This window comes from Artibeus jamaicensis, unplaced genomic scaffold, assembly GCF_021234435.1.
Source record: "Artibeus jamaicensis isolate MK-2021 breed Jamaican fruit bat unplaced genomic scaffold, CSHL_Jam_final contig_867, whole genome shotgun sequence".
NCBI classification, from domain to species: Eukaryota; Metazoa; Chordata; class Mammalia; order Chiroptera; family Phyllostomidae; genus Artibeus; species Artibeus jamaicensis.
The window spans coordinates 6,574,326-6,601,339 of record NW_026521995.1 but is presented as its reverse complement, the minus strand read 5'-3'; the positions used below and the strand labels follow the sequence as shown (position 1 = coordinate 6,601,339).

General features: G+C 34.8%; 1 protein-coding gene across 1 annotated transcript in view; it reads right to left on the bottom strand.

The window, feature by feature from the left end:
- GPR158 (G protein-coupled receptor 158) overlaps positions 1-27,014 on the bottom strand; it is a 360,713-nt gene that overhangs the window by 23,862 nt on the left and 309,837 nt on the right. The window contains exons 6-7 of the mRNA XM_037125812.2: positions 23,213-23,322; positions 6,230-6,468 (exon numbers count right to left, since the gene is read on the bottom strand). Coding sequence (XP_036981707.2) covers positions 6,230-6,468; positions 23,213-23,322 — 349 coding nt within the window. The remainder of the gene's footprint in view (positions 1-6,229; positions 6,469-23,212; positions 23,323-27,014) is intronic.

Here is a 27,014-nt window from a genome sequence, read left to right as displayed (position 1 = left end):
TACTGCCATCTCACTCCTAAAGCCATGACCTACCCAACCTATGGCTGGTGGGCCGCATGCAGCTCAGGGTGGCTGTGAATGTGGCCCAGTACAAAATTGTAAATTTACTTAAAACATTGTGAGATTTTTTGTGTGATTATGTGTTGTAGTATATTTAATGTGTGGCCCAACACAATTCTTCCAGTGTGGCACAGAGATGCGAAAAGGTTGGACAGGCCTCATAGATCTTCCCATCATAACCAATCTCTTCTCTTAGCTTCTTGCTACCTCTTTACCTTAACTGAGACCTTACTATTGTCCAAGGAACTGCATCCCCAGCAGCTCCTCATACTATGGATCTGTATCTTCTTTTGTACTACCTGCCTCGAGGGCCAGAGGAAAGTGAGCTCAGGGGCCTTTTTGCTATGTCTCTTTCCCTGGAAATCTCCAGAAATCTTTTAAAATGCCTACTTTTTCATATTTTCCTCCTGGTTAGTGGAAAAAAGTTGCTATCTGGTAAGCTTTCTCTCTGGAGGAAAGCAGAATTTAGTGGCAGAAAAGTACAGTAAAAATAGCTCATGACACTCAAGAACTATTGTAGAGGAACTGTTAAACAAACTAGGAGAGAATGCTATGTTCAGGTGGATTCTTCATTGCATGATTTGGAAAATATGGAAGTTTCAGATGACAAAAAAGTCATAAAATGGAGAGGTCACTGGAGATGAGAGGTCAATGTTGGATGAATCGGGCACAGGAGTTACTTTAGATAATACATGGCAGAAAAAAATAAGACTGGGTAGGAATATAGGGAGATTTATAGATATGCAGGCAAGAATTGGAAGACACTCCTCTTTGATGGCTCCTACTTAATTACTGAAGGAGGGATTCCCGAAGTGAAAAGAGAAACACGGGTAGTTTGGAGGTGTGAAGACAAGATTCAAGACCAGACTTAAAATAACCATTTTGAAGCTGTTCTAGTGGTTGATCAGGGAAACAGATAAACTTATAAAGGCACAGAGCACAGTTGAAATAAGTGATCATTGTATCCTTTTAAGTTCATTTGATCACTTCTTCTGAGTCAGTAGTTCTATACTTTAGAGTAACATCAGAATCATCTGGAAGGCTTGTTGTACAGAGATTGCTGGGAGCAACTCCCCTGGGATGTCTGATTCAGAAAGTCAGGAAACTGGCCCAAGAATGTGCATTTCTAGCAAATTCCCAGTGATTCTCCTGCTGCTGCTGGTTCTGAAACCACACTTTGAGAACCGTTGCTCTACATCTTCATTCTTTTTTTTTAAGATTTTATTTATTTATCTTTAGAGGGGAAGAGAAGGAGAGAGGGAGAAAAATATCAATGTATGGTTGCATATCATGGTTCCCCTGCTGGGAACCGGCCTGCAACTCAGGTATGTGCCCTGACCGGGAATTGAACTGTAGTCGTCTGGTTCGCAGGCCCGTGCTCAATCCATTGAGCTACACCAGCCAGGGCCATCTATCTCCATTCTAATGAGTCCAAACCCCAAGTCCCTAAATTTGGTACATTTCACTTAATAATAGCATAACATATTCTATATATATATATTTACATATAATTTATTAGTATATATTGAGTGAGTATAACATATTCACTATATATATGTATATATATATATATACTCTAAAAGCAATCTAGATTGAACTTCCTGATTCATCACATCACTTTCCTCATTTTCTGAATTCCTATAACAGAATTTGCAAGACTCACAACAAACTTAAGCATTCATCATTATTCACAATGTATTTCAACACAATCCTCTTTTCCAGTTATGTGTTTCCTTCATGGTTCACAAAATCGCCACCCACCTCCACCACTATACCTATTAAAGGGAATGTTTTCTACATATCTTTACAGTAATTCAGATGAGATTGGGTGTGTTCAGGGTGGTATGGCTATAGACTCTTTACAATAGTTCAAATCAACCATTTCCAACTTGTGTGCTGCAAGAATTTTGGAAATATGCCTTTACTTCCCTTGCCTTTGGGTCAAATTCATAAAATATTCTCTACAGCCAAGATCTGTAAGTTTAGTACCTACGTTTTCTTCTACATAATTTATTATTTCAGATCTTATATTTAAGTCTTTGATCCATTTTGAATTAATTTTTTGTACATGGGGACAAGCTATAATCAAGTTTCATTCTTTTGCATGTGGCTTTCCAATTTTCCTAGAACCATCAATTGAAGAGGCTTTCTTTTCTCCATTATGTGCTTTTGGCTCCTTTGTCGAAATTATTTGCCCATATACATGTGGTTCTATTTCTGGGCTCTCAGTTCTGTTCCATTGGTCAGTGTGTCTGTTTTTCTGCCACCAACATGCTGTTTTGATGATTGTAGCTCTGTAGTACAGTTTTAAGTCAGGTAGTGTGATACCTACAGCTTCATTCTTTATTCTCAGGATTGCTTTTGCTATTCTGGGTCTTTTGTGGTTCCATACAAATCTGATTTTTTTGTTTTATTTCTTTAAAAAATGACATTGGGATTTTGATGGGGATAGCATTAAATCTGTATACTGCTTTGGGTAATAGGGCCATTTTAACTATGTTGATTTTTCCAATCCATGAACATAGAATATCTTTCCATTTTATTGTGTCTTTTTCAATCTCTTTTAATAATGCTTTGTAGTTTTCACTATATAGGTCCTTTACATCCTTTGCTAAGTTTACTATTAGGTATTTTATTCTTTTGATTGCAATTGGAAAAGAATTTTTTTCATTTCTTTTTCTGAAGTTTCATTCTTAGTATATAGGAAAGTAGTGGATTTTTGTACATTGATTTTTGTATGCTGCAACTTTACTGTATTTATTGTTTCTAGTAATTTTATTGGTAGTATATTCAGGGTTTTCTATATACAGAATTATGTCATCTGCAAAAATGACACTTTTATTTTTTCCTTGCCAGTTTGAATGCCTTTTATTTCTTTCTCTTGTCTAATGCTCTGACAAGGACTTCGGGAGCTATGTTGAATAAGATTGGTGAGAGCGGGCATCCTTGTCTTGCTCCTAGTTTTAGAGGAAATGCTTCAGTACTTCACCACCTAGTATGATAAAGGTCATATATGGCCTTTATTGTGTTGAGGAACTTTCCTTCTCTACCTATTTCACTGAGTGTTTTAACGATAAATGAATGGGCCTATATCAAACTAAAAAGCTTCTGCAAAGCAGAAGAAACTGACAACAAAACAAAAAGGCAACCAACTGAATGGGAGATGGTATTGTAAAACAACAGCTCTAACAAGTTGTTAGTATTCAAAATATGTGAAAAATGCATGTGACTCAATACCAAACTAACAATCCAATTAAAAAATGGGCAAAGGACCCAAACAGGCATCTCTCCCAAGAATACATGCAAAGGGCCAACAGGTATATGAAAAGATGTTCAACTTCACTAACTATTAGGGAAATGCAAATGAAAATTACAAGGAGATACCATCTCACACCTGTTAGAATGGCTGTTTTCATGGGACAAGTGATAACAAGTGTTGGAGCAGTTGTGAAGGAAAGGGGACAGTCACTGCTGGTGGCAGTGTAAACTGTCGCAGCCACTATGGAAAGCAGTATGGCAGTTTCTGAAAAAATTAGGAATAGAACTACCATATGACCCAGTAATCCCTCTTCTGGGTATCTATCTGCAAAGCTTAAAAACATTTATTCACAAAGATATATGCACTCCTGTCTTCATTGCAGCATTATTCACAGTGGCAAAAACATGAAGACAAAGTATCCTTTGATAGAGATTGGATAAAGAAGATGTGGCACAGTTATACAATGGAATATTTGGAATATTACTCAGCTACAAGGAGAGATGAAATTCTGCTTTATGACATGGATAAAACTTGAGAATATTATGCTAAGCAAAAGAAGTCAGTCAGAAAAAGCTAAGAACCATATTATTGCAGTTATATGTGAATTATAAAATTGAAACTCATAGACACAGGCAACAGTATGGTGGTTACCAGAGAGAAGGGAATGGGGTTAGTAAAGTATAAAGGGGGCCAAACATATGGGGACAGAAAATGATTTGACTTTGGGTGTCAGACACAGAATACAATATGCAGACCATGTATCATAGAAATATACATTGAAACGGACATAATCCTATTATCAATGTCAAATAAGTAAATCATGCAACACATTTAACCATTTAGTCAGGGGCACTGAACTCTTTTTCTTTAGATTGTCAAAAAACGACAACAGCCAACACAACAATAGCTCTCTGGTGTGAATGAATCAAAATTAAATATATTTTTTGTCACATAGGCTAAATATATAGTATATATTTTGGTGTGCTGCAGAATTTTAGTGGTTAGTTTATGTGTGCCATGAGATAAAAAAAGGGTGAAATTCACAGATCTAAATATCACTCATGGCTCAAAGAACTTCTCTTTTATAAAGATTCCTGGGTTCTGGTCCAAACTGCTGTTTTCCTTTATTGCAAAACTATTGTCCCAAGAGTCTTTACCACACAGTTTTTAAAAATAATTCTTAATAATTCTCATTTATCTACATAAACCAGTAGTAAGCTAATCAATAGAAATAAGGCTTTTATACATTTTACATTTCTGGCAAAGTGTTCAACATAGTACTAAAGATACTATAGGCTCTCAGTAGATCTTGTCTATTGCATACATTCTCACATTATATAAAGAAATTTTATACAAACTTAATTGTAGATTACTGTAAGTTATATATTTCTATTTATTTCTACATAGAAATCACAGACATGATCTTTTACGGAATATAAGATAAATTTTTAAAAGGCCTTGTATATATCTCAAAATCAGTGTGTTCAAAATGCAAAAAATGCTAAGTGAGTAAGGCCATGCTTCCCACTTGTTTATTCCCTACCCAATGATACCTCATCATGTATTTTCATTATTATAGTCTTTGTAAAACAGAAAAGAAATATAGTGGGCTTTTCTTCATAGTAACACAGGGAAGTGATTTTTCCTAGTTTAGCTAATTTGGGTTGAAGAATGTCAAATAATGTTAGAGTTTTTTACTGAATGGAAATTTTATATCTATCTAATTTGTTTAATTTTAATATCCAGACTAAAGCCAAAATAAGACTTGCTTCTTACCTTAGTTCTGTGCTTTGTCTTCTGCTATATATATTGGTATTTATTGATATGGATCTACTGATAACCTTCTTTGATGATTGGCTTCATATAGTGTCATTATTACTATTCCCTATATTGCTTTATTTTTATAGATATCAGGCCTATAAGATTCCTAAACTATCCTGCCCAGAAAAATATTATTCTAGTTAAATTATAAACTAAATACACATTTTATTAGCTTCTAGCAAAATATTAAACATGAATATTCAATCAACAATTGCCAAATATGAGAGAAACAGAAAATAGGAATTAGATGCATATATTTATTTTTGACATATGCCAAATAAAATTAAGATTTGCCCTATGACTTACTAAAGGGAATAACAACAAAATGATAAAGGTTTGTTTACATTTTTTTTTGGTCTTTAGAGGCTTAGCTTAAAACACCCTACTATCAGCCACACAAAAACTCCTATGGGTTTTTCTTCTACATTTTTCAAAAAACTGAGGTATCAGGAAAATATTCTATGTTTTTGGCCTGAGCCATCATGTGGTTCTTCCAAGTTCTCCAGCTCTCAGTCACATAACTCTTACCACCTCCGAGTAGCCTGGCTTTTTTTTTGTGTGTGTACTACTGGACCTCCAGATAATTCCTAATAATTTATCTTCAGAGGAAGACAGATTAGAGTTTTTGCAGAGAAATGTCTATACAAAGAGTCCCCTCAGTACCAGGTCAGCTATGTCACAGGACCAAAACTACATAAAAAATACCACCATGTTCCCTTTTTTCTCCCAGCTAAAGAAATAACTCAAGAGAATTACTACTATTAATCAAAAGGAAACACATTGATAAGATGGAAAGCAGAAAGTCTTTCTATACAAGGAAGTTGCCTTTATTAACTGCATGTCTACTTCCTGATTTATTTGACTACATTTTCACAACAAAGCTAAATACCTTTGAAAAGAAATGGAAACTTTCAGAAAAAGTTTTCATTCCACATATAATTACTGTCCTTTTCATAATATTGTTTTACCAAAACCATATTAGGTAATATGCCTTTAGGCTTTGTATAAGGATTTGACAAGTTTTCTAAAAAGGCCTATTTTAATGCAAATGGAAAAAGGACAATCACACAAAAACAAGTGATCACATACCAACTGCTGTCATGTAATCCCAGCGTTCAATGAGGCACATATTGAAGATGAGGTGATCAGATGTTTGCCCTTGGCCAATAAGAGAAATCTGCCTCTCCAAATTCTGGCAAACAGACGAAGTCCAGCCAACAAGAAACCAAAATACTACCAGAAGTATTACTGCCAGCATCCTCATAACTCGTCCACCAGTCATATATGGAATCCTTTGGGCTGTTCGTGAAAGAAACACTTTCAAAACCCTGGAAAAGCAAAACATTAAAATATTAAGGGAAATCTAAAAATCACTAAAATTCTAAAATATTTTATTTTTCTAGGTGACGTTTAAACCCATCAAAATCTACTTATGCAGAGTTTTTTTTAATTGTTGTTCAAGTACATTTGTCTCTATTTTCACCCTACCATGTCCCCGCAGCTCACCCATCCCTACCTCCTACCCTTAAACCCACCCCCTTTGGCTTTTTCCATGTGAAGAGTTTTAACATGAAGAAAAACAGAAACAGTATTGCTTTTATTTTCATTTAGCTTCATTATGCTTTATCTTCCAATAACAGAACAAATATCCTATATTACACACAACTGATTAAATAGATTTATATAGAATAAAATTCTTTGAATATGTCTTAATATTTCAAGAAAAATTCTCGGGATTGTAGAAAGATCCATAGGCAGCGGTACTCAACCAGGCTTTCTGAAGGATCAAAAAAAAATAGTCCTGAAAGAGTGAGTAGTTATATTTTATAATATTACATGGTCAAAAACTTGCTTGAATCAGTTAATTCCTTTACAGTAAAATGTTATAAATGGTATTTTGAGAAAATCATTTTATATGACCCCCTCAATAGTCATTTGATTACACTACCAAAATAAAAATGATATAAGTGGGGCATTTAAAAGCTAGGGTAATTGAATAAGGGCACTGCATTAGGAAAGAGGGTTGGGATGGCCTATAAGAAATGCAGTAATTTTTAACATTTTTGGTTATTTTCTTATATAGATGACTTGAATATCAGGGTTGAGATGAATTAGATAATATCTAAGAACTGTTCTGTCTCTAAAGACCATGATAAGGTGAAATTTAACCTTACTACAGTGATCCATCCACCCACTTTCCTTAATTACACCTTCAGAATATTCTTAGCTGATTTTAACTCCTACTTTCATTCTCATATTTTGTATTACAAAATTGTTACTTGAATAAATAACCATGAATGACTTATAACACTATAAGGGTATTTTTAATCAATTTTCACAAAGCAAAAATGAATTCATTTCCCTAACTTTTCTATTCCCTACTCCATCTCATTCTTTTAACATTTTATGAAGTATTCATCACAAGTCTTCATAAAAATAATTATAAATCTAGGAATGAAACAAATACACCTGAAATAGTCCAGATGTATTATATTATGTTTCTCTATATGTAGACCTTGGATAACTCTCTTTGAATTAACACAACTATTATAGAAAATTATTTTCTTGCAGATTTTTATATATCCCCCACCTCACATCTTTAACTCCATTTTCCTTCAGCTAACACACAGGATGACGTTATTTAATTCTAACATCCTCGATTTTTCTGTGTAACGATGTCAGAAAGACATTAGTATCAAATAAAAGTGCAACAAAAGATCTCTTTACTCACCATTGAACTAGCTCACGAGATTAACAGTTACTCTCCACTCCCTGTGCAGACGTAGTGAGTACTACCAGACTAGCACTGGCGGTGAAGGTACTGCCTCTCTCTCTAATGTGCTTCAAACACCTTTGCTCCAACCAGTGCAATTGCTACTTCCTAGAAGCAGTTGTATTTGCCCCCAAATTATGCCCATTACTATCATTTTATATAATGAAACTAATTCATAAATAAAATGATTATCAGGACAAAACAAAAGGATATTTATTTGTATAAAGTCTATATTGATTACTTTAATAAGACTCCATAACAGTAAGTGACTAAAACAAGCTGCTAACCTAGGGAAAAGTGAGTAAGTTGTAATATATTGGGGTGGTCAATAAACTTAAAAACTAGACAGACTTCAAAAAACACTCTTTATAGTTTCACTACTATTTAAAGAATAAGCATTGTGAACAGTAAATAATGTACTGGGGTGATTTATGCTAGAAAGGAACAATACGACCCAAACATCAGATTCATAGTCAAAGAAGAGGCCTTTTTTCAAAAAATATTGGTGAATTATTGTTTGTATGTTTTAAATTGCAGTGACTATATACTTCTTTACTTTCCTTCTGCTTTAAACATTATCAGTTAATTGACCAATTACTAACCCCATAAAAATGCTTCTATTATCAGCAAATCAAAAAATTCAAAGAACTGTATCTTAGAAATGAAAGAAATTTCTTGGAAAGTTAATATTTTGCCAGTGCCAGTCTTATTTTTTGTAGGATAAGCTTTCAGCCACTGTGTGTACATAACTGCTTCTGGTTGAACCTAGATGAACTCTGAACGCTGGATGACCAGAACCTCAAAAGAGGGAATCTGACCCATTTGTTTGGTCTTTAATATTTTGGGGAGAAGAGAGAATTTTTTCACATCTTAGCTTCACTCATTTTGAATATGTGAAGTATAACTGGAATGAACAAACATTTATACAGTGACAACCATATGCTAGGGATCATGCTGGGCAACACAGGCGCATAAGTTAGTTTTCTTGTCTTCTAGAGCTTACAATTTAACTAGAAATAAGTGTGCAAACACCTACCATATAAAACAGCTTATATTCTATGTTGTATATAAGTAAGCCTACTAAACTAACAGAGTAGATGTTATTGCCTGGGCCTTGATGAATACCAATAAATAAAACCAGAGGAAAGTGAACAAGACACAGGGAGATGTTTTAGTTGAAGGGAAAACACATAACAAAGTAAAAAGCAAAGACTTTTAAGTCATCACTGAGGGGTAGTGGTTGGAGCTGTTGGACAAGAAAAGAAGTTTTCTTTTCAACCCACATGAGCTACTAGGGATTTTTCAAGTTACTGTGAGGGTTTTTCATCAAGTTGAGAACCACTCACTGCTTCAGATTTCTTTCCATGGCCAAGATGTGGAAATTATTTATTTTTCTGAGACTTGAAGATTTTCACTATCCACATTGAAACTCTAAACCTGAAAGACAATTAACAATGGATTTTAAAAATAACTTTAAAATATTTCTTTAAAATACTTTAAAGTATTTCTTAACCTGATGAGTTTATCTTTTGCAGAGGAAATCCATATAATCCCAGTTTGGTGATCTTTCAATAAAGAAATTCCACTTTCAAATTATCAGACATGTTTATGTCCTCCAGATGACCCTTTGGGTAATTATTGTAAAGTCTGAGATTTCAAGTTTGTCATAGCCCCCATAATCTCATTTCCAGAGAGGAAAAATCAGAGCAAAATCTTCATGAGCTGCTGTAATATTGTTTTTATTAGTTTTCAAAAATTAGGAAACACAATAACACAACTCGGCACTTTGATCTGAGTATTTTAGGATATTGGCTTTTGTAAAATGGAATAAGATGCATTTTGTAGCACTGCCTTAAAATAAAATGAGAAAATTTTGTTATATCTTTAAAAAATCACCTCTTGTTAATTTATATGGGCTCAGTCCCTAGAAACTAAATTCTAAAAATGAAATCTTTAGGCATGCCTTGATATGAAATACAGCTATATAAAAATATAATTATTAAACTTACACAGATTAGTTTTTCTATTTCTTTTTTCATAGATTTTTATGTTACCATCTGTTAAGAAGTTTTTACTATTTTTGAAGGATAACTAACATATACAAGAAGACGAAAGGAAATTCTCAGAACTTTATATAAAAAGATATATTTAAAGTATATAGTTAATTCTCATTATTAGTAGTAGATAAATTCATAGAAATGATGTTGAAATTATTTTTAAAAATGAGGCAACTGAAGAATTGGTTGTCACTCTATTGTCTGTCTTTATATTTTCACTTTTTACACATCTGATTTGAGCTCATAAAACTCAACTGTAAGAATCTGTACTTAGGTTATCAATTACCTTCTGCAAATACAGTATCTAATTGATATTGGTACTCTTTGTTGTACTTGATCACCCTCCAGCTTTTGGCATGGCTTCAGCCATGTGTTTGATTTTATCATATTATTTTGATTTTCTTCCTACTCTTCTGACAGTTTGAGTCTCTATTATAGATTCCCCTTCCTCACTCTTCTCCTTAAATGGCAGTGTTCCCCAGTGACCTCCTGAATGCAGCTATCTTCTATTCTTGCTCTACACACTGCACTCAGGAAGCCTTGTCTATTCCTGTTTCACCTCCCACCTTTTAATTTTGTTGATGGCATGCTTTGTTGTGTAGAATCTTTTTAGTCTGATGTAGTTCCACTTGTTTGCTTTTGCTTTTGCTGCCTTTGTTTTTGGAGTCAGATCCAAAAAATCATTGCCAAGATAAATATTAAGGAAATTACGGCCTACATTTCTTTCTAAATTTTTATAGTTTCAGGTCATATGTTCAAGTCTTTACTCCATTATGAGTTAATTTTTGTTTATTGGGTAAGACAGTGGTCCAGTTTCATTCTTTTGCTTGTGCCTGTTCAGTTTTCCCAACTCCATTTATTAAAGAGACTATCTTTTCCCCATTTATATTCTTGTCTCCTTTTTCACAGTGGATGACTGTAAGTACATAGGCTTATATCTGATTATCCTATTCCATTCTCACTGTGTCTTTTTATGCCAATGCCAAACTATTTTGATTAAAATAGTTTTGTAATACAGTTTGAAATTCAGAGAGTGGGGCGCTTATAGCTTTTTTCCCCTTAAGATTGCTTTGTCTATTTAGGTTTTTTTATTAGTGGTCAAATGTCTTTACTTGTTTCAGGTCTATTGAAATTTTCAATATTTTCTGAGTCAGTTTTAATAGTTTGTGTCTGTCAGGAACAGCTAGAGTAGTTGTCCTTCTAGTATTAAATTCCTTGTTAGTACTCTATCTTTTGGACTAGTGATCTAAATTCTGGGTAACAGACAAAAAGGTAACCAGAGGCCAGGGGGGCCCCTGGAATGTTCGAAGAAAAGCAACAAGATTATCAATAGTCATGTCTAAAGGAAAGTAGTCTAAATAAATTAATTAAAAGGTAGAGATTGTCAGATTAAATTTTTAAAAGCAAGGCCCAACTAACTATATGTTTTTTTCTGTGGGTTCTTTTAAACAACAAACACCCTTTAAATATGACAAAAATAAGTTAAAAGTAAAATGATGGAAATAAAAGATAAACCATGCTAACTCCAATCAAAAGAAATCTGGAGTTGCTATATTATTAGTATCAGACAAAGTAGATTTCAGAGCAAAGAATAGTACCAGGAATAATGAAGATCAATGCATAAGGATAAAGAAATCAATCCATGAAGAGGATAAAAAAATTCTAAATGTTTATGCATCTAAGAACAGAACTTCAAAATATATGAAGCAAAAACTGAAAGACGTGAGGAAAAATAGGCAAATAAGAAAATTTCAAACAACTCTCTAAATATTAATAGGACAAATAGAGAGAAAATTAGTAAGGCTATAAAAAACTTAAGCAACATTCTTGAACAGCCTCAAAACAGCAGATGATACATTCTTCCAAGTGCTTATGAAACCATTACCAAGAGAGATAACTTGGGCCTTAAAACAAGCATAAATAATTTAAGAGGATTCAAATCACAATAAGTATGAGCCAAAATATAAAAAAACAGAAAGATTTGGGGACAATCCTTCAATATTTGGAAACTAAATAACACTTCTAAATAACCTATGGGTCAACAAATAAATTCAAATTAGAAACGGTTTTGAACTGAATAAAAATGAAAATATAACTCAGGTGTTTTGAACTAGACACATGCAAAAATGCTGGATGAAGGGCAGCAGAGTAACCAGAGTACAGGTGAGTGGATGGAACATCAGAAGGGATGTGGGTGTTTCCAAACAATATCACAAGCTGGCCTCTGCTTTTGGGCTGAGACAGAGCAGGCAGGTGATGGCAGCTAACAGCTTGCAGAAGCAGGCTGTGTCATCTTGGATTTAAAGAAGCCTGGCTGCTGTTCTTTTTTGCTGCGTGAATGAACTGATTTCATTTTCCACTTATTCTCTTACATGTACTTCAGATTAGGAAAAGAAATATTTCCACTTGAGCACATGTTATACAATAGTTGCTATTGATGTTATACAATAGTTGTATTTCCAAGTCAGTGTCATAAAAGAAGTCAATTAGGACATCTGCAGTCAGAAAAAATAAGTAAAGCTTTATGTCTTTTTAGTTCTGAGTGAGCTGTGCTCCTATTATATGTCTAATGGATTATATGAAGAGACTTAAAAATAAATTTTGCTTTTATTTATAATTTTTAAAAAAGATTTTATTTATTTATTTTTAGAGAGGGGAAGGGAGGGATAGAGGGAAACATCAACGTGTGGTTGCCTCTCATATGTTCCCTACTGGGGACTTGGCCTGCAACCCAGCCATGTGCCCTGACTGGGAATCAAACTGGTGACCCTTTGCTTTACAGGCCTGTGCTCAATCCACTAAGCTACACCAGCCAGAGTTTATTTATAATTTTTAAAAAGGTATTCAATGATGGTAAAGGTTCTATATGAATATAGACCTCTAGCTAATAACTCATTGTTAAGAGTCCAATGACTTCAAATCTTTCCTGTTTCATGAAACATTTTTTAATGGTAAAGTAACTCTAGGGAAATTGTTTAAATATCAATCTCACAAAGCCCAGGTTGATACTTAATTAGTTCTAAAACAAAAAAAGAGAAAGTAAAGTTACTTACAAATCTAATTTTTTCAAATGCTTAGAGATAGATAGTTCTGAAACATGAATTTGAAAACTTTATTCTCTACAACTTCATCGTTTTTTATTGTTGTTCAACTATATAGTTATCTCCATTCTGTCCCCCACTCTCCCCTGTCCCACCCACCCCCACCTACCTCACTCAATCCTACCCTCCCCACCCTTTGGCTTAGTCCATGGATGGAATTGGAGAGCGTTATGCTGAGTGAAATAAGCCAGGTGGTGAAAGACAGACACCATATGATTTCACCTATAAGTAGAACCTCATCAACAAAAGAAACAAGCAAGCAAAATATAACCAGAGAAACTGAAATAAAGAACAAACTTACAATTTCATCTTAAGGATGTCACTTTTCTCTAAGGTATCTAGTTATTTTCTTTTTTTTTTCTGTCTAGACTTCCATTACTTATTTTCTAGTATATGCAAGGCATGGGTATGTGGGGTAAGAGTCAGATATTTTCTAATTTACCTATGAAGCTGAGTAACATTCATTGGCTTTGGAACTTACTTAGTTTCCTATTGACAAAGTTACTGTACTTGAGCAAACTTTACTCAGGCTCCTTTGAGACCTCTGTTCAACCTTTGTACTTCCTGGTCTTTGCACTGCCCATTTTCAACAAGAATCTTGTTAAATAAGTCAGTTTAGAAGAGAATTCTCCCACTCAGACCTGATACCTGAGATCATCTGGGCCTGCTTTCAGCAAGAAACATGTCAAGTTGGTTTAGCCAGAAATTTTCTTTTACACCTGATGTTTCCTCTTAGTAATTTTCTCATTTTCCATCTACTAAACCACACCTTGCTCCTTTGACTATAAACCCCCACGTTTCTTTGTTGTACTCAGGGTTGAGCCTACTCTCTCTCCCCTACTCAAAGCCCCTGAATTCAGAGCCCCTGCATTCAGAGACACTGCAAAAAAGTCTTCTTCTGGATCTGTACTAGGGATTTCCACTTTATGCATTATTCAGTACTCTGTGCTCCGAATACAGCACAATACACAGCTGCTTTCTCTGCTGGGTTCATTAAAGTCAAACATTCTACACTTTGTAGGAAGGTTTATATACAGGGATGGGCAAAAGTAGGCTAATAATAATAATAAATACAGTAATTGTTACATAAATAATTCAAGAATAAACTCTGTTCAAAAGTAGGTTTATAGTTGTATGTATGCACAGTATAATGCACAATAATTAATACATAAATAATATAAGAATAAACTGCATACATACAACTATAAACCTATTTGTGAACAGAGTTTATTCTTTAATTATATATTAATTACTGTATTAATTATTTTTATTAACCTACTTTTGCCTGCTCCTGTGTGTGTATGTGTGTGTGTGTATATATATTTGTTTTCTAATAGTTTTTGAAAAGTGACAGGAAGATATTTATAGTTATTTATTGAATGTATTCTTTATACATAAAATCTGGTTAAGATATCCAACTTTTTCGAAAAGCAAGTATGCTGCTATAGAGGCGAGTTAAAAGCTCATAACAAAATGAAGATTTTGCCTTTACCTTGATGTGAGATAACCACTGGGTAGCAGGCAATTTGAGATGGAGCCTGGGGCGGGCCAATGCCTGAAGTGTAGTTATGAGACTTTGTCTATTAAATACAGACCAATCTGCCTTGACAAAGGTATTGATCAGGTGTAGGTTAGCCCTCATTTGTAAAACAAATGCAGCCCCTCTGAATTCAGGTGTCTCTGAATTCTTTACAAATTCTACAGGAAGAGTCAGATTAAAGTTTTTCTGTAACACTAACACCAATCTATTTGGTGGCGAAGATAGAAACCCTCTTCAGAAGATGAAGAATGAGACCCTTTCCTCGCGGACAATGTGGTTTTTCCAACTGTCACTATAAGTAATTCTCCACTTGAATGTAGTCAGCCAGTAAAGATGAGAAATTGCAGTGAACTCAGCACAGAGCACGTCTGAAGTACATATCACCAGCATCTATATGGCACAGCCTCCCATTTTCTAGTCAGAATGCAATGTACAGTACACAGCTATGTGTCTAAAGGCCACTTTCTTGGTACATTATTTTGACTGAGGTGAGTAACTGGATAAAATGGTTTTAAAATTGTTTCATGTTAAACTCTTTGGGTCATGATTTGAGGCCTTAAACACCATTTATTTGTGTGCTGGGTTGAATGCAAGAAGTTTTTTAGAAGACTCTTGTGTCTGCTCATTAGCACTTGCTTAGCCACCTAGAAACAAAGGTTATTATCTCTTTTGTTTTACAAATGAGGGCTAACCTACACCTGATCAATACCTTTGTCAAGGCAGATTGGTCTGTATTTAATAGACAAAGTCTCATAACTACACTTCAGGCATTGGCCTGCCCCAGGCTCCATCTCAAATTGCCTGCTACCCAGTGGTTATCACACATCAAGGTAAAGGCAAAATCTTCATTTTGTTATGAGCTTTTAACTCGCCTCTATAGCAGCATACTTGCTTTTCGAAAAAGTTGGATATCTTAACCAGATTTTATGTATAAAGAATACATTCAATAAATAACTATAAATATCTTCCTGTCACTTTTCAAAAACTATTAGAAAACAAATATATATACACACACACACATACACACACAGGAGCAGGCAAAAGTAGGTTAATAAAAATAATTAATACAGTAATTAATATATAATTAAAGAATAAACTCTGTTCACAAATAGGTTTATAGTTGTATGTATGCAGTTTATTCTTATATTATTTATGTATTAATTATTGTGCATTATACTGTGCATACATACAACTATAAACCTACTTTTGAACAGAGTTTATTCTTGAATTATTTATGTAACAATTACTGTATTTATTATTATTATTAGCCTACTTTTGCCCATCCCTGTATATAAACCTTCCTACAAAGTGTAGAATGTTTGACTTTAATGAACCCAGCAGAGAAAGCAGCTGTGTATTGTGCTGTATTCGGAGCATAGAGTACTGAATAATGCATAAAGCGGAAATCCCTAGTACAGATCCAGAAGACTTTTTTGCAGTTTGCTTATATATTCACTTTAAATATAGTATAAAAAGTCTTTTTCTCTTGATTAGCCCTAGAAAAAGGAAAGGCAATCTGTTTCCAAAAACCATATTAAAAAGAATAAGAAGATGGTCTTTTAGCATTAAATTTCTTAATCTCGCTTCACCCCCTTTCATTTAAAATATTTCCTCATTTTGCCTTCTGAAAATATATGAAGCTTTTTTAACTGTTTTTTATTGTTTAAATTTATTATTGTTCAGTTATGGTTATCCCACATTTTCTCCCTTGTTCACTGCAACCCTGCCCCCCTACTCCCACAATCAACCCCCTCCCCCATTGTCTGTGCCCATGAGTCCTGTACCCCCTTGGGGTAAAGGCCCTTCCCCCTTCCCTCCCATTATCCCCTTCACCTCTCCCTTCTTGTCACTGCCAATTTGTTCTTTATTTCTAAGTCCCTGGTTCTATTTTGCTCATTTGTTTGTTTTGTTTATTAGGTTCCACTTATAGGTGAGATCATATGGTATTTGTCTTTCACTGCCTGGCTTCTTTCACTTAGCATAATACTCTCCAGGTCTATCCATCATGATAGATGGGAGAAGGGTAGGAGTTCTTTCTTTCTGCTGGGTAGTATTCCATCATGTAAATGTGCCACAGTTTTTTGATCCACTCATTTACTGATGGGCACTTAGGTTGTTTTCAGCACTTGGCTACTGTAAGTAATGCTGCTGTGAACACTGGGGTGCAGAGGTTCTTTTGAATTGGTGAAGCATTTAACCAGACTCATCAAGAAGAGGAGAGAGAACACCCAAATAAATAAAATCAGAAATGAAACCAATACCACAGAAATACAAAAGATCATAAGAAATTATTATGAACAATATGCCCCAAAATTTGAAAATCTGGGTGAAATGAACAAATTTCTAGAAACATACAATCCTCCAAAACTGAGTCATGAAGAAGCAGAAAGTCTGAATAAACTGGTATCAGCTAGTGAAATTGAAGCAGTAATCAAAAAACTCCCAGCACACAAAAGCCCTGGGCTGGATAGTTTCACAAAAGAATTTTACAAAACATTTAGAGAATAGCTAATCCAGATTCTTCTCAAACTATTCCAAAAAATCCAAGAAGAGGGAAGATCTCCAAACTCTTTTTATGAGACCAGTATTATCTTAATTCCAAAACCAGACAAAGATACAACAAAGAAAGAAAACTACTGGCTGATATCACTGATGAACATAGATGTAAAAATCTTCAACAAAATATTGGAAAATTGGATTCAGCAATACATTTAAAAGATCATACACCATAATCAAGTGGGATTCATCCCAGGCATGCAAGGATGATACAATATATGCAAGTCAATAAATGTAATATATGCACTTCACATAAACAAAAGGAAAGACAAAAATCATATGATCGTATCAATAGATGAATCATGAGATAAAGTACAACACCCATTTATGATAAAAAACACATAGCAAAGGAGGAATAGAGGGAGCATACCTCAACATAATAAAGGCCATATATGAGAAACCTACTGTTCACACTATACTCAGTGGACAAAAACAAAAAGCTTTCCCCCTAAGATCAGGCATAAGACAACGGTGTCCATTTTCACCATTTCTATTTAACATAGTACTGGAATTTCTAGGCACAGTGATCAGACAAGAAAGTATCCAAATTGAAAGGAGGAAGTAAAGCTGTCCCTATTTGTAGATGATATGATGGTGTACACAGAAAATCCTATAGACTCCACCAGAAGACTACTTAACCTAATAAATGAATTTGGCAAAATAGCAGAATACAAAGTCAACATTCAAAAACTGAAGACATTTTTGTATACTAACAATGAAACATCAAAAGCAGAAATAGGGAAAAACTCCATTTACTATAGCAAAAAGAAAAATAAAATACTTGGAAATAAACTTAACCAAGGAGGTATATGAGGCTTTTCTGAGCCTAGTGATATTGCCTTCCTAAGTTTCTTAAAACCAACTGACAACCAACCAATCAACCACCCACACACCAATCAATCAAGCAACTGACCTAACTTAACAAGTATTCTCTGAACCCACATATCCATGAAAGTGCTAGATGCTCTTTTGGATCTGTTCTACATCTTTCACGTATGAAGTCAAACATATCTCTGGTTACTGAATGCAATTTTCTTCTGTAAATGAAATGTCTTCATTTTTGCCTACTTCAGCTCCATTTTTCCTTATAATCCATACTGAGCTGCTACAACATGTGCCATTCTTTCTAGTCCCAAAGAGGAATAAATAGTTTAAGATTCAATTAAATTCTTTTACATAAATGGTCTGCCAATGAAGTAAGACAGTGGGGCTGGTCTACCCAGAGTAAGGTAACAAAGTGGCCCATTTATCTGTAAAAAAAAATTAAGGCAATAGTAAAGACAATTAAAAGTTGGTTCTCTATTATTCCTCTCTCCCCTCCTCTGGGTAGTCATTTTGTTCTTCATTTCAATGTCTCTGGTTGTATTTTGCTTGCTTATTTGTTTTGTTGATTAGGTTCCACTTATAGGTGAAATCATAGGAGATAATAAATAGGAGAAGGGCCATCAAGGAATAGGTTTGAGGGACACATGAACAAAGCCAAAGGGGCCAGGTTCACATTAACAAAAGGGGGCAGGACACATGAACAAAGCCAAGGGTGGGAAGCAGGAATGGGTGGGGTGGAGGATTGTGGTGGGATGAAAATGGAGACAATTGTACTTGAACAACAATAAAAAAAATAGTTGATTCTTTTTTATTATCACATGTGATGATGATTCTAAATGTTAGTAATAAAATACCCCTCTCTGAAGGGGAGGACAACTCTCACCCCTCCCCCAACTTATCGCATTCCTGTATTGCACTGTTAGTAAACAAGGACTGTTTTACAATTTTCCTGTGGGTTGGTATTGGTACTTCCATTGGCTGTATGACTCTCAAAAGTGGGAGATTTGATAAAAGTGAATAAAACCTTTACGTTCTCATGTTTAATATTATTATTTGTGTGACAGGGTAATGTCTTGTTTTTTAAAAATATTTGCTTCAAGTTTTCAGAGCTACTAGAATTCTGTAAACACTGTAATCAGTCAGTGAGAGACCAGGAGGTAATGAAAACATATTCAATAATTTTACTAAGCCTTCAGTGAAGTGGCTGAAATAAAAATGTAAGTCTTTCTTGCCTATTCTATTCTCAAGGGACTTTTAACAGTCATTTTATATATCAGTGTTTATAATTTCCTTAAAATTTTCTGCCTAGAGAGGTAGGACTTACTTAAAAAAAAAATCATGATCCCTGGCTGGGTGGCTCAGTTGGTTGGAGTGTTGTCCCATATACCAAAAGGTCACAGGTCAACTCCCCATCAGGGCACGTGCAGGAAGGTAACCAATCAGTGCTTCTTTCTCACATAGATGTTTCTCTTTCTGTCTCTCTACCCCCATTCCTCTTTAATAAGCAATGAAAAAAAAAATATCCTTAGGTGAGGATTAAGACAAATGTTGTAATAAAAAATTAAGTTCCTATGCAAATGAGTCTATGGAATTCAAGGGACCTTATCACTTAGTCCAGGCTACCTGATCCCTCAATCTACTTTGGCTCAGGTCCTCTAAAGCCTAGTTCTTTAGGTTTCCTTTTAATTCTGTGACTTCCCTATATTCTTCCAGTGAATTTCCTTTTTGATTAATTGAGCCAGGGTTAGAACTTGTGGTTTGCAATCAAAAACCCCTACCTGAAATATTTACATATACCCCAATCATGCTTAATCTTTAGAACAACTTTAGAAGTGAGGTGAAAAAAAAAAACAGATTCTTTTTTTTGTTTTTTTTTTAATTTTATTTAGTTATTTTTCAAGCACAGTTTTTTGTCTATTTCTCCCATCCCAGCCGCCCCCCCCGCCCAGTGCTCCCCACCTCCCTCCCATTCTCATATTTTAAAGTTATTTATACTTGGTTGTATAAATAGTTAATAGCAGAATTGGAATACAAATTTGGATTTGTTAGGATTTATGTCTTCCTATCATGTTACTACAAAATCTTAAGAGTTGAATTCTTCGGGACCACATGTTGTTTGATTCTATCAGATGCCCCAGCCAAAAACATTCCTTGCGTTCCATTCAGTGTAACCATCCACTCACTCATTCACTTAACAAATACCGGGATACAACTGACCCTTGAATAACATAAATTTGTACAGCATGGGTCCACTTATAGGTGAAATTTCTTCAATAAATACTGCAAATGTATTTTTCTCTTCCTTATGATTTTTAAATAATGTTTTCTTTTCTTTTGCTTGTTTTACTATAAGAATATAGTATATAATATATACATAATATACAAAATATGTAAAAATTAATTGACTGTTTATGCTCTTGGCATGGCTACCGGTCAACAGTAGGCTATCAGTAGTTAACTTTTGTGGAGTCAAAAGTGATACATGAATTTTTGACTTCCAGGGGTATCGGTGCCCTTAACTCCAGCAATGTTCAAGGGTCAACTATATATAATAGGTGCAAGGTGCAGCAATAAGAACAGGGAGTACAAAGCTGGGTCAGCCTGTCACTTCCATCAGGCTGCTCACAACCCTCTGAAAAGCTGATTGTTCAGTTAACAGACTTTATATTGGAATCAGTTAAATTTAAGCAGCATGGAAAAGAACAGAATATAATATAAAGCCATATGGCTCAGACAAGATAAGAATAATTCAGCTCATTAAACTAGAAACAGTTTCTACTCAATTTAAGCCTTCAGTAGGGTAATTCTTCACTGCAGTGACTTCTAAAACACATAGAGAAAAAATAGTTTTATTTCCGGTCTTTAAAATAAACAAAAATATGATGAAATAATGTAGTTTACTAAATTTCAATCCTTGGCTTACCTCCCTGGAGATTTCTCTTGATATATGCACACCAGCCAATATATTCTTTAAACCAACTTTTATTTATTGCTTTGAAACATTTTAAAGAAAACATATTGCTACTTTCAGTGAAAAACTGATAGCCTATACATAGAAAGTAACTACGAAAATAAATACAGTGAGCCAAAGTTAATAAGTTATATCTAGATAGCATTGCATGGGAAAGCTCTGAGCCTGACTTGATCTGCTCCTTTTTGCCAATAAAGAATAACTGTGGGAAATATAGAATCTAAAAAACTTGAGACACGTGGTCATAAACTAAAGGGGGGAATGCTGGGGGAGGGGGTGTGCAGGATGAAGGGGGGAATAGAACAACTGTAATGGCATAATTAATAAAATATATTTTAAAAAAAGTATAACTGCTTGGCAAGTGTTAAAGACCTACTCAGTCCACACTAATTTTTCTCCTGGAAGTGATCAGAAGGATAGAAAGAGAACCTGAATGGAAGTAGTTTTCTCATTACATGATTCAGTGATACCTAATACTGTATTTTCATTCTACCAAAAATATCCTCTTGCAAACCATAGTGTTCCAGACATGTACTTGAGAACATATAGTGAGGTAGGAGAATATACATGTATTGGATATGGACAGAAGTGATCAAAGCAGCTTCTAAGTCTGCATCTATCACCTTGATTCATTCACTCATCAATTAATATGCATTAAATACCTACCACATGTCAGTCATTGTGCTGAGACCTGGTAAGACCCTCACTTCAAAAAGAAAGTAAACTAGATGAAAATTAAGAAGATAATTGAATAAGCACACTTAACAGATGCTAAGTGCTAGACTCACAGGGAGAGAAGTCATTTCGAGTCTCAATAGGCCACCTATTCATTCGGAATTTCCAGAAGTCTTATGTCTACCTTAAGTTGCCAATGATTTCTTATTTCCTTTAGTGAGTGACCACCAGTGAAAAAATAAAGAATAGCTATCATATAAGGAACGGAAATCAGTTGGTACTTGAAGAATAGAAGGCATACTTGAAGAATAAAGTATGCTGTCATGTGGAAATAATAATGTGGGCCTCAGAAAGAACATTAGAGATTGCTCTAATACTTTCCTATTCTAGGAATTAGAGGTCTATGATTTCTTAGAGTTAGATGCTAAGCAGATTTAAACTGGACACCATGAAATCCAGTGCAACATTCTTTGTACTATTTGATATACTGAGAGTTAAGGATATTTACATTTTTCCAAAAAGACAACCTGAGGCCTCCCCAGTAAATAAGTACTTCCCCACCCTCCCAAAAAGGAAATAAAATGGAGATTATGTAGTAGAGAATACAACAATCACATCTTAAGAAATGTTCAAAGGAGATACATTTAAAGTCAAATATACCACATACTATGGTGACTAAGATAAATTATAGAATGAGGCATATTAAAATACTTATATTGATAAAAACTTATGGAAAGGTTAGCATGGAGAGATGAATGGCTTTTTGTGGTTGTTAACCAGCTTTAAAGCTAATCAGCATAGAGGGTTCCCTCTGTGGAATGAGTTTCATCCTATAGGAGAAACTCATACTTCCTCTCCTAAGCTCTTTGACACCACTACATTGAGAAAACTTGGGAAGAGGAGGCAAGAGAAAGCCCTGGAATAATTTCCAGCCATCCCTAGTCTTTGTAGACAGTAATTTATTTTATTTCCTCTTTCTTCCTAATATTGATCATAGACATTTTAAAAGTAGTTAACTTTGAAGCAAAAATAAGGTAATTTACAGTATTCTCCAATGTGCAAAGCTGATCATTACTGAAGCACATTGTTTAAAGAGGAAAGCTAGAAACACTATTTTTCTCCAATTTCACCCACAGAATATCAGCAGGATTGCCCTGGGGCATGGAACTTGGAAATGGTGGACAGCAGTTGTAGTAAAATAAACATGTAAGTGAATTCTACTATAGAGGATTCTTTGGTAGCTCTGGGCCTGGATTATTATTTCAGCTACATTGTCTTTGTATTTATTCCTGTTCTTAGCTAGTCGATAATGTTTTGCATTCATTATGAACTTATTCTATTCAGAATTAAACTTTCCAAGACCAATGGCATGTTTTATTAAACCATGTATTCAAATTCAGTTGTATTAAACATCTTCCTATTGAACCTTAAAGATATTGCTTTGAAAATAAAAATATAGATCTTCTTGCTGTCTAAATTCTTGAAATTAAACAATTTAATTGGCTGGTCTAGCTTGTAATGATATGCTGAGCCACACTGATCCTCCCATGAGAATTAAAAATGGTAAAATATACCTGTGGAGCTTGAGAGTGACAGTTCCATAAACGGTAGCAAAACCAAGGAGGCGGACCCATCTTAGGAGAATACAGCGAAATGTGTTTGGCTCAAAGTACAAAATAACCACCTGTGGGGTGAGAAGAGAAAGAAAGAAATCTTTAGGATCAACTGAAGACCCACAGACTAAAATCAGTATTTTATGGCCTGCTGTTTAATATACATAAATTCTCACATAAACACGCATCCATTAGATTAAAACTTTAAAATACTACTTTGAACACTCATTGTCCAAACCAGAGAACTAGAGTATCTCCCTATTACTTCCGAATCAATTCTAAATTCTTTAATTCTAACTTTCAGGAGTTTCTATCGAGCGTCTCTAAGTCATTGGTATGTCCGAACTTAGTTCTGTTTACTTCCCAAGCTGGGTCAGCTAGGCCAGCTCCCATTGTCTTCCACCTGGACCTCTCCTTGTTCCTGTCTCCACACTTCTACAATACCTATCCCCTGTCTATGTCAGCCCTGAGAGGATTATCCTGCGCTGCTCGCTCCCCTCGGTCTACCACTCCATATTTATTACTTCACTTAGTACTTGGTTCAATTACTTAGCTAACTTGTTGCTTCTTAATCCAGACTTTTCATTCAATAAACATTAATTACCCATTTACCATAAGCCAAGCACTACACTAGATGTTGTGGATACAAAGGCCAATAAGAAAGGAAAGAGAGACATATAAACCATAATCTACAATAAAGTAGTACAGGTGCTGCCCTGTCTGGTGTGGCTCTGTGGGTTGGAGGGGTATCTTGTGAACTGAAAATTTGCAGGTTTGAATCCCCATCAGGGTACATGCGTCGGTTGTGGGGTCAATCCCAGTCAGGATGCCTGTGAGAGGCAACTGAGGAAATACAGATGTTTGTCTTTCTCTCTCTCTCAACCCCCTCTCTAGAATCAATAAGCATGATGTCCTGGGTTGACAATAAAAATAGGAGCACAGATGCTGGGGTAAACACCTGCATAAGTTCAGTGAGACACAAGGAAACAAGAGGCCAATTCCAGGGGGATGGTCAAAAGGCATATACAGGGTGGGACAAAAGTAGGTTTACAAATTTTCATATGAAAATGATACAGGAATTACTAAATAATAATACAAAAATAAACTTAAAGTTTCATGTACTTACAACTGTAAACCTACATTTACCCTTCCCTGTTTTTGCAAGGTCCTGTATGTACTGCCTTTCAGATGCTGCTGTGTGGTTTGGAGTGAGCCCTCATCAGATAGGAATTGGCCTGGCCCTGCGTAAGGAGTCTTACACAGTGCCAGAGAACTAATGCTGCGGACAATGCAGAAGTATACCTTTCTGCGTGAAGCAGCTGGCTGAACTGATTCTGCTGAATGTAAGAGAATTGTAACAGAAAAATATAACTACTCTGAAAACCCAGAGTGTTATTTTTGGTTATGTATCCCAAAGATTTGAATATTGAGAAACATAAGGGGTTACTGGGGGGCAGGGACTGGGGGCTGATCATTTCTTACTGGTATCTTAGAAATGAAGCTCCAGTCTCCAGCAGTACCAAGAATGATATTGCCTAAAACTCTATGCTAGTTTTTCTCAAACATTTCTACTATATAAGTATATGAAACTAAATATTGTCAATATCATTTGGATTACATTCTCAAGCAGTGGGGAAAGTACTGGGCAAAGTGTCAAGGAGAAAGGAAATAAATGTAGCTGCTTTGTCTGTATATAGTATTTGTAAAGATTTGACTTTAGAATTTAATCTACCAGAAAATTATTTGGATTCATCCCAAAATTGATATAAAAAACCTTTACTTATTATTTTGAGAAAATAAGTTAAAGTTCTGTAAATTTGTATTGTTTTAACTCATGTATTTTTGACAGAGTTCCTTTTCACAAGAGTCCAACAGTAATTATGAGTTCTGCAAAGTAAGTCATGTTGCTTACTAAGAAACCTGTGCTGAAGGAAGAAGGGAAGGAAGAAGGGAAATAAAGGTAAAATAATAGAGACAATTTGATAGGTTTTTAAGGGATTGGGGTAGTATATGCGTTTCTTCTCACGGAAGAGAGAAAATGACAAATTGGAAACCAGAAAGGGAGGGACCTAAAGTCAAGAACTAGATTAGAGATTATTCTAGCACAGTGGATTCCTCGAGGCAGCAAAATCTTGTGACTTATTGTAAAGTTTTCTACTGCACACCAAGCAGTAAATAGGGGAAGGCAAACAACTGTAATATAGAAGGTGGCATAATTACTTTTTATTTTAAAATAAAGAATTGCTTTTGAACTACTTGAGAACTACTGATACAGCTTCAAACTCTTATTTTATAGATGAAGAATTTGAGGACTTGTTATTGTAAATGAAAGATTGAGTTGGTCAAAATGAAATAACTTTTTTATCACCCATAGATAAGATATAAATTTAAAAAGTAATAGAAAATAAAATTACAGTGAACTTAATACAGCATATTTTTAGAAACAGTTCAGCATGTAGTAAAGTTGGAATTCTCGTTTTGCCGTGTGGTGGTGAACACAGGTTCTGAATCCAGTCTCCCTGGGTTCTAATCCCAGCTCTCTTCTGTATTACCTGTATGACTTCGACAGATTATTTAACATTGCCTTACTATGCCTCAGTTTTCCCACTTGTGAAATGAAACACAACAATGCTTCCACATGGGACTATTCTGGTTTAAATATGATAAACACAATGTCTGGCATAGCAAGTATTCAATAAGCATTGGCTAATATTATCAGAGAGTTGATTTATGTATGCTTTGTTCTAAAAGTTCCATTCTCATTGCAGTATAATTACTTATCCTCTCAATAATTTTTTTTCTAATCATTCCAGTCACTCCTTTTGAATTCCTATAATCACTTTTTGACTGTATGCTTTTTCTACTTTGCCTTATATTGTAGTTATCTGTATGTGTGTCTCCTTGAATCAAATGTAAAATCGGAGAAGGCATACTTCTCCATACATTCTGCGTGCTTTACACACAGAAAATTTATATATGTTAAATTTTTTGTTCAATGATTTATTTTAGCTAATTGAATTTAAAAATGTTATCTTCAAAATAAACTATCTGAAAATCCAATTAGGGTTCATTAATCATGACGATTCTAATTTATACACTGACTATTAATTTGCTGTGTGAGGCAGTAAGGGATTTAGAGACTACACAGATAACTGAGATATGATTTTGTCCTCAAGTTAAAATTTAAAAGAGTAGATATTACATGTAAATGATTAAGAAAATTGTGTGATCATACTTATATAGCACTACTGCTACACACTAGATTAAGCATTTTTGCCCCATTTATTCATGTACTCCACATAGTACCTTATGAAGCAGGGAGTTTTACAGAAAAAAAAATGAGGTATAGAGAATTTAAGTGATGTGCTCAGGGTCACACAGCTAGGAAGTATCAGAGCAAGGACTGGAATCTAGGCAGTTTGGTTCCAGAGTTCACGCTCATTAACAGCTATACCTTCGTTCTTCTCCAAATAGTTCTACCAGGTGGGGGAGATGACAAAAGCTATCATACTGTGAATCTTGTAATATTGAGGATCCAGAGAAAAGGAAATTACTCAGTGGAAAAAAGTGAATTTATTCTGGGAGGGTGAACATTTGGGCACGAACATGAAGGAGAAACAGGTTTAAGTATGTAACAAAGAGGAAAGGGGAAGAGAGCCCAAGACAAAGGCCTGGTTGTGAGAAAAGCTTTGGAATGTGGAGTATACAGTTAGGAGAACATGAAAGGGAATACTGAAAATCAAGCTTCAAAACAGACACGAGG